The following is an 8,203-nucleotide window of genomic DNA, read 5'->3' as shown; positions in this document are numbered from 1 at the left end:
AATTATAACAGGTAGTGCTCAGGTCTGAACCATGAACCCTGGGCCCCATGCATGGAAGGCCACTGCTTTACCACTGGGCTACACCCCAGCATTAGATCTAGCACCCTAAACTTTCCTCATACCTCTTTCACTTTGGCTCAACCTCAATGACAATCTCAGACTACAGTCCACATTATCAACAAGGCGTTTATTCTGTACTGTTTCTAAACGTTCTACAGTCCACATTATCAACAAGGCGTTTATTCTGTACTGTTTCTAAACGTTCTATGCTAAACTTTTCTACAATTATTGCTCTTATTTTCCACTACAGCTTTGACTTTATCTTGATCTCTTCATATTCTTCTATTTGAGTATACAATTTTTGCTAAAGTTGAGATATTCATACTAACCCTGACCCCACCTTTGAAGATAGCAGATCTTACTGTGTAAACTAGGCTAGCCTGGAACTCATGCCTGCCTTTACCTCCTGAGTGCTGGGGTTAAAGGTGTGAGCCATGCCCAGCTATACTATCATTTGTAATTACCATACTTCCTTCAATCTAAACTTGAAACTTGTACTGTTTTGTCTTTAGTCGTCTTCCAGGATCGACTCAAAACTGCACTGTACTCTTAACCCCTCTTAATTCCACTCTACTAGCTGAGGCCAGCTGCTCATTCCTGCTCATTTTACCCACATTGTTACACAGTAACAGGAAAACATACCATTTGACCCTAGCTAAAAGCACTAACCAAGCTGCATGCTTGCTGTAACCCATTACTGGGTAATGCTTTTATCAGATTCCACTGCTAAGTTTTTAAGTTCTGGGTCACTAATGCAAAGTTATTTAACATTTGTAGTGAATAACAGAGAATCAGTATTTGAGCTGGCATTTTGAATGCCAGTGAGACTGAGGCATGCAGATCTGCAAGCTGGCATTTATTCACAACTGAGATGCATATGAGCAGTGGCTACAGCATTTACATTGTTGGCAACAAGTCCCAGACATCCGAAAACCTGAGCATAAGCAGTAGATTATAAAAACAACCAAAAGATGTCTGGATTCAGGCATGAAAAGGTGGTAAAACTCAGGACAGGATTTCCAACAGTTAAAGAAAGCCCCTACAAAAGTAACATGGATACAGTCTAATCTCACCTAAAAACTAGTAATGAAGCATCTGGAAAATTAAAACTCTTGTCATACTTCAGATAATCAACTGAACCACACAGTGGAAGAAAGTTACAGGAAGTTTTCTTATCTTAATATCTTCTAAATTGAAAAGATGGCCTCTAAGAGATCTCTGTTCAGATGGCTGACAACATACCACTAAGCAGACCAGGAAACAACAAAGGAAAATGACACCAGCAACAGCTACTCCAGATACTTGGACCAAATACTACGTGACTCTGTCTCATCAAGCCTCCTCTATTCTCTTCCAGTCGGTTCCTTAACACACATGAGACCGAGATGCTGAGCCTGTTCTGAGATTCTTGCAACTCAAGGTCACATTACAAATGACATCTGTTGCACACTAGGCCAGACTGAAACCTCTCAGAACTTCCTCAGGAGACTTCTGAGAGAGGACAAATGCCACTGAAGCACAGTCTATTGCTGTTTCTGTTCCTCTAGTCTGGATGACAAGTTCCCTGTCAGCACAGCCCATGTTTCTTATATAGCTCTACATTCATTCCCAACTCATTAGAGCAGCAACATTGGGGAAACTTGTTAAGTAACAAGGGGACACCAAATTAATCACTGCCATGACTGAGATGCCAGGATAGATTATTCTAACTGTGCTTCACCTGGAACAAGGACCATAATTTTAATGAACAAAGGTAACATGGGTCTATAAGCCTCTCAGGCTTTCCTAATCCAAAAGGTAGCACATAGAACACCTGTGAAGTGGGTGGCGCAGTGGTAAGCCCTGTGTTGCTACTGTGTGTGGTGCTTCTGAATGCATCATTCTGGATGAGCTACACAGTTGTGGCTGCTATGTAAAACAGTCACTTCTGAAACAAAACCTTCTGTTAGTCAATTCATAAAGATGGGAACACTTTATAGGTGGCTCTCTGTATCCTGCCTTTGGTACTATTTTCTTTTCAAGTTAGGTAGAAAAACTAAGCTTAAAACTTTCAGGATTAGAACAGTAACATTCTTTGGTCTACTATTTTTGAATAAAGCTTATGAGACAACACACAAAGAAAGACAAACATCATAAAATAACTTTTATACAGGATTAGTAGATCTGTTTACATATAAAAAACAAAGGACCTCATTACAGTTAGATTTCACATAAATTACACAGATTAACTTCTTAAAACTACTATTCAATTCTCGTAAAGTCCCTTTTAAATTTTCATTTTGAAGGCACAGTGCATGAAATAAAACAAAAGACTGAAGCACTTAAGACGAATGGGTGTTTTATCATGTAAATAGCCATGGAGAGTTTTGGATCTGGGGAAGTATTCTGAAAAAAAGAGAGGTAAAAGGAACATAAAGAAATACCATGTCATACCTCCAAAAATCTGCAGCATAGAATGTGGCTAAGACACTCATCTTATCCCATTTATAAACATTGTAATTGTCTGTATTTACATAATTTCTATCCAATTGCCTCAAAATGGTAACCTACTTCCAAATTTCAAAATCAACCAGGATAATATTCTGAGAGCTAGGTAGAACTATTAATAAAGTTTTTCCAAGTATAAAGGAAAAGTGTATTTGGGAAGGTTTTCTTCAAAAAACTAGAAACCCAGATTCAATTGACATTAATCAAAGGCCCTATTCACCCCCTCCCCAAAACTGCTATAATTAAAACAAATCAGAAACCTAAAGTTATCAACAAGTTGCTAGACTGAAAGATCATTGAATATTTAACCATTAGTGGAATTTTAGTAATAACAATAAAGGAAAATTTGGGGGGAAAATATTTGGGTGCTACCATAAAACAATCCACCAGAAACCCACACTGCAGGACACCACGATGTGTTCATAGCCAAGCAGCATCTGAGAGAGCAGGGACAGAACCTGGCATAAATGTGAGTCTGGCAGACAGTAAACCTCTTTAATGCTGGGAACAGGTGGAAATCAATGGAGTAGAGAGGTGTGGTTCCTGGTGAGCTGGTGCTAGCTCAAAAATGCAGCAAGTTCAGACATAAGCACTACCCTTTTATTTTTCACTCATAATTAGTTTTAAATTCAATTTTCACTAATTCAGCAAATCTCATTCAGATGAAATTATCAAAGATTAACCAGTCAAGCACACTGAGCCAAAACATACAATGTTTCCTTCCTCGAAGCTAAGAGTCCCAAAGCCAATTCTCTTTAAGTGAGAATGGCAAGTGTTCTTCACTGGATCAGATCCCAGCACCATCCAGAGTTCACTGCTACACCAAAGCTGGTGTAGTTACTTGAGATCATCTTAGCAAACTCTATCAGCACAAGTGCATCCGCACAGGCAGACACTGTGAACATCTCCTATCCATCACGATGCTTTTGTTAAGGAGCAGAGAGGGAAGAAGGCTTATAAACTCATCACCAGGACAAAGCAACATCTTGTGAGCAAAGAAAGGCACATCTCAGACTGGGGCAAACTTCCTAATACTGTGACACTTGAGTCCAGGACTCTGAAGAAACAGAAGGTCTTCAGGAGCAACACTGGAGGCACGCACTGCCCTCCCTGCATGGCTTCCGTGCCCTTGGCTGCCGGAGTAGTGTGAGATTAGATCGGTTTCACAACCAAAAGAAGGCTGGGCTAAGAACAAAGTCTTGTAGTCATGGGTCTTGTACATTCATGTTCATAGGTGACAGAGGCTAGGGAGGCCTGATTTTCCACCTCAGTACATTAGAAGTTCATTTAAAGACTCAAAACATAGAGCAGAATTTGGGTTTCATTTCAGGAAAAGATGACTAAGAGAACTATTCTATGTATTCATCTCTAAAAATGTTTCATACATACTTAAGAAGGCGTGGCCTGTGACCAAGGTGTGGCCTGTGACCGCTGAGATGTTCTGTTAAAGACACATTTAATTCCAGAGAACAAGTGGAAAGTGTCCATTAGTGAACTCTAGTAAAGTGAAGACTGTCACATGAACTTGGTTTCTAGTTGTCCCAAGCAGGGCCCAGCCACAGGCCACTTGTTGGTTTTCTGACTTGGCACTTTTAAAAATAAAGCTGAAAAAGAACAATACACATCATTTAGGAAAACAAAGTGTTACTAGAAGAAATGGAGTCATGTGCTCCTCATTAGCATGAACTGCCACAGATTGTTCTGTTCATGCAGTGAAACAACGATTCAGCTATGCTGATGCCAGGACAGATTCCAGAACAGCTGGACCTAAGCCACCTAAATGACCATGGCTAACAGATATCACGACCTCATAGTCCCTTCCATTAACCAAGATCTCAACTTTATACAGCCACTTGGGTGCATTCCTCACCAAGTGTGGCCGAGTGACCTGGGTGAGCTGAGCCTTTGGGGTAACTGATACATCAATGGTATGAATACAGTTTGGAAAGGTAAGAGCTAGTTTTGTGATCCCCTGATTTACTACAAGTTCAGCAGCAACTTGGCCATTAAAAAGATTCACAGATATTAAACTGTTACGTCATTGGTAAGACTCACACAAAAAGCATCATTCCACTGAACAGCATTCAGACAGACACGAAAAAATGCCAATCATTTAGGTCTCTGCCTGACTGGCATGGAAGAGGACACCTTCATACCAATGTTCTATCACATGGCAGTCCTTCAGTTGACTTTTTTACATGGAAAGAGCCATATTTCAAAGCTTAGAACTGAAAATTTTAACATAATTGCTTGATCAAGAAAAGAAAAAAAGAGAGAGAGGAAAAAAAAAAAAAGAGACTGTCAAAGGAATCATTAGGACAAAGAACCGAATTACTTTCGGAGGCCTGTATGCAGAGGCCACACTATTTCCATGACAGTACGCCATCACAGGGCGAAGGCTTGGGCTGGAGCATCAAGTGTAGACATTTTGGATCCAAGTGTATTAAGAATGTGCAAGTAGGTTTCTTATACTTCTAGATGGTTTCAGCAGTAGAATTCAGAACCTTTAGGTGTGAGATCATATGGAAACCGCAGGTATACACACGGAAGGGGCTGAGATGTAGGAAACGCTAAGGAACATAATGAGTGCTTCACAGATAAAGCAGCAGCACCTATGGGTTTTACCAACCAACATAAGACAGACAATGTCCTTGCTTCTGCTCCATCTCCTTTTCACCTCTACTCACGGGACATCTGGTGCCTCCACAGCAAAGCCAGTGAGTTCTCCTTTAGGATGAGGATATTTAGAACTTTGTTAAACCTTACAAGAGAGGTAGTAAAATCCTGCTTAAAGCATAGCCCACCAGTTCTAATCCAGCTTGGAAACAGGTAGAAAGACAAATACGGAAGCCCGTTTATTCCATTTCCTAATGTCAAATCTGTTTAAGAATCATTCATCCTCCATTAAACCTGAATAAGAGAAACCCCAGCTATTTGCTAACTGGAGAAGAGAACTCCTCAGTAGATGGAGAAAATCTCCAGTTTTTAAAGCTTTATGTCAGAGTCTGACTGGTGTCCCTGCCTTAATGTTTCTGGATTCTTTTGGCCTTTAAATTAAAGAGAACAAAACTAAAGCCACTAGTAAATGCCTGATGTGCAAAATACAACATCTACTAGATGGCTTTATGCTGTTTCTACAGAATCTCTGAACAGCTCATCTTAAATTAAAAAGGGAAACAAAGTGGCTGTCCCATATTTTGCTGCATAAATAGAAATCAGATTTTTTTTTTTAAAAAAGAAAAGGTTAAGAGTACTTTTTAAGGAAGGGAAGTTCAAAACTGCCTGTGACATTCTGAGTGTCTGAATTTAGCAGGCTAACTTCCCAAAGCTCTTTGAAGGAGGAAGGCATCTCTCTTCTTACTGCAGTGTCTCCCAAGAGGAGCTGTCATTTTGCCTGGTACTTATGCAGGGAGATATGCAAACCATGCTTTTCAATGTTTGCTAGAATATAATGTTTCCTCCTCTGTGTCCGTTTCATCCTGGAATTCATGGCTTAGGAGGGACTTCTTAGAGCCAGTTGACATCATGCGAATTTCATCTTCATATTCATCATGATGCTGCCGCAGCCGATGGAAGCCATCTTTGTGTCTGTTAGACTTGATGGAGCAGATGCACCAAATGATGCAAGCCGTTAGGATCAGTGCTGACATGGTGGCTCCTGTCCGACAAAATCACATGGGAGTGTTAACAAGCAACTACCTCTGATGGCACTTTTAATAATATGTCATTTACTTTAATTTCATATAATTAAGAGCAATTTGATTGTCTGGAGGGGATCCTCTGTGGTAGACCTGGCAGGCAAGAAGCCCGGGGCCCAATCTCTAGCATCTCAACAAACCCACCCCCTCGTCTAGAAGCAGCGCACCTACCATACCACAATGAGAGAGATCAATAAGCAAACCAGCAAAACGCAGAACCCGGTAATTTTTAATTGCTTTAGGGTTATTTTCCAAGATCTCTCTCTCTCTCTCTCCCCCTCCCCCTCCCCCACCCCCCCTCCCCCTCCTCCTCTCCCTCTCTTCCTTGTCTTTTTCTTTCTTGTGCTGGGAATTGATCCTAGGGCAAGCTCTCTATCACTGGACTGCCCAAGATTGTTATTTCTTTCTTCTTTCTTTTTTTCTTTTTAATTTTTAGTTAAAGATGTTTAAATTATATATATTTAAATATATTATATTTAATAATATATATAATATATACATATATGTATATATTATATATATATTGGTTTTTCGAGACAGGGTTTCTCTGTGTAGTCCTGGCTGTTCTGAAACTCACTCTGTAGACCAGGCTGGCCTCAAACTCAGAAATCCACCTGCCTCTGCCTCCCAAGTGCTGGGCATGCGCCATCACTCCCAATTTAAATTACATTTTTAGAAATTTATACTGTGTGTTTGCGCACATGTGTGCACACATATATGCATATGGAGTTCAGAGGACAACTTGTAAACATTGGTTCTCTTTCTACTTGTGGGCTTCAGGGGCTGAACTCAAGTCATCAGGCTTGTGTAGCAAGATGCTACCACCTACTAAGCCATCTTGCTGACATCCATCCATCCAGCCATCCATCCAAACATCCTGGGTCTCACTGTATCTCAGGCTAGCTGAGACTAATATAGTCCTGACTGGCCTCTAACTTGCAGTAATCCTTCTGCCTTAAACTCTTTTTTAATTTAAATTTGTATACAAGATTAGCAAAACAATAGACTTAGCAAAAAAAAAAAAACAGTCATGAAATAAAATCTGAGTGCACAGCAGCTAATAGCTGGCAAAGCTAGACTTAAACCATGGCTGAATCCTGACTCCTGTGGCTTTAATCACCAACTTCTTTGTATTTTGCCAGGTTCAAAGAGAATGGTAAGCATCCCAGAAGGGCTCTGTGACCACACCATGATACCAAGGTACCATTTTCACCTGAGACCCCCACACCTGCAATACAGCTTGGGTTTTTGCTTTAAGTCCAAGTTACACTGAGAAATCAATGGAAGTTCATTCAAGACACAGTACACTGGAACATGGCTTTTTCCACATATTTTCCCCTTAACTTTTAAGACATTCAAACAATGGCACAAATTAACCCTGGCAGGGAAACATTTCCTCTTTCCTGGACTTTGAAAAACCAAAGAGTAAATTCTAGCAACCAGTATGATCTTGATATAAAGTCACACTTGCTTGTTCAACACTCAGTAAGACCCATTTGTGCCAACTGTGGCTCTAAGATCTGGGGATGCAGATCGACTCTGTTGCCTGGAGCTTTGTTTTGGTGGGGACATTAGACAATGTGCTGGGCAGATACAAACATGTCTCTCAGTAGAGATGAATTTGAGGATGGACCTGAAAAGGTAGGGGCAAGTCAGGAGAACATATAGAGCAGCAGAAGCAGCTTGGGAAAATCAAGCAGATAAGCTTTAAGTAAGCAGACTCTAGGGGATAACCAGTTAGCTAGAGGTGTCTGTGGGGGCCAGCCACTCTCAAAGTGTAATAGCAGAACTGGCTTTAACGTCAAGTATTTAAAAACTGAAAAATTTTTACCTGACACAGTTACCACGAGTTCCCTTGGCAAACCAAATATCCGGTTATCTGTATCAAAGACTATTACCACAGAACTGGCTGCATCATGATGCACAAAGACCTAAAAGGATAAAATTTAAGAATCATA

General features: G+C 40.5%; 1 protein-coding gene across 1 annotated transcript in view; it reads right to left on the bottom strand.

Annotated features, from left to right (window-relative positions):
* Positions 1–2,188: 2,188 nt before the first annotated feature.
* The window catches only part of Cpd (carboxypeptidase D), a 67,131-nt gene continuing 61,116 nt past the window's right edge, over positions 2,189–8,203 (bottom strand). The window contains exons 20-21 of the mRNA XM_028759331.1: positions 8,077–8,176; positions 2,189–6,205 (exon numbers count right to left, since the gene is read on the bottom strand). Of these exons, the coding sequence (XP_028615164.1) occupies positions 5,979–6,205; positions 8,077–8,176 (327 nt within the window). The 3' untranslated portion in view covers positions 2,189–5,978. The remainder of the gene's footprint in view (positions 6,206–8,076; positions 8,177–8,203) is intronic.

The sequence above is a fragment of the Grammomys surdaster genome, unplaced genomic scaffold, assembly GCF_004785775.1.
Source record: "Grammomys surdaster isolate TR1022 unplaced genomic scaffold, NIH_TR_1.0 126278, whole genome shotgun sequence".
NCBI classification, from domain to species: Eukaryota; Metazoa; Chordata; class Mammalia; order Rodentia; family Muridae; genus Grammomys; species Grammomys surdaster.
Note: the sequence above shows the minus strand (reverse complement) of the source record. Positions and strands in the feature narration are given on the sequence as shown.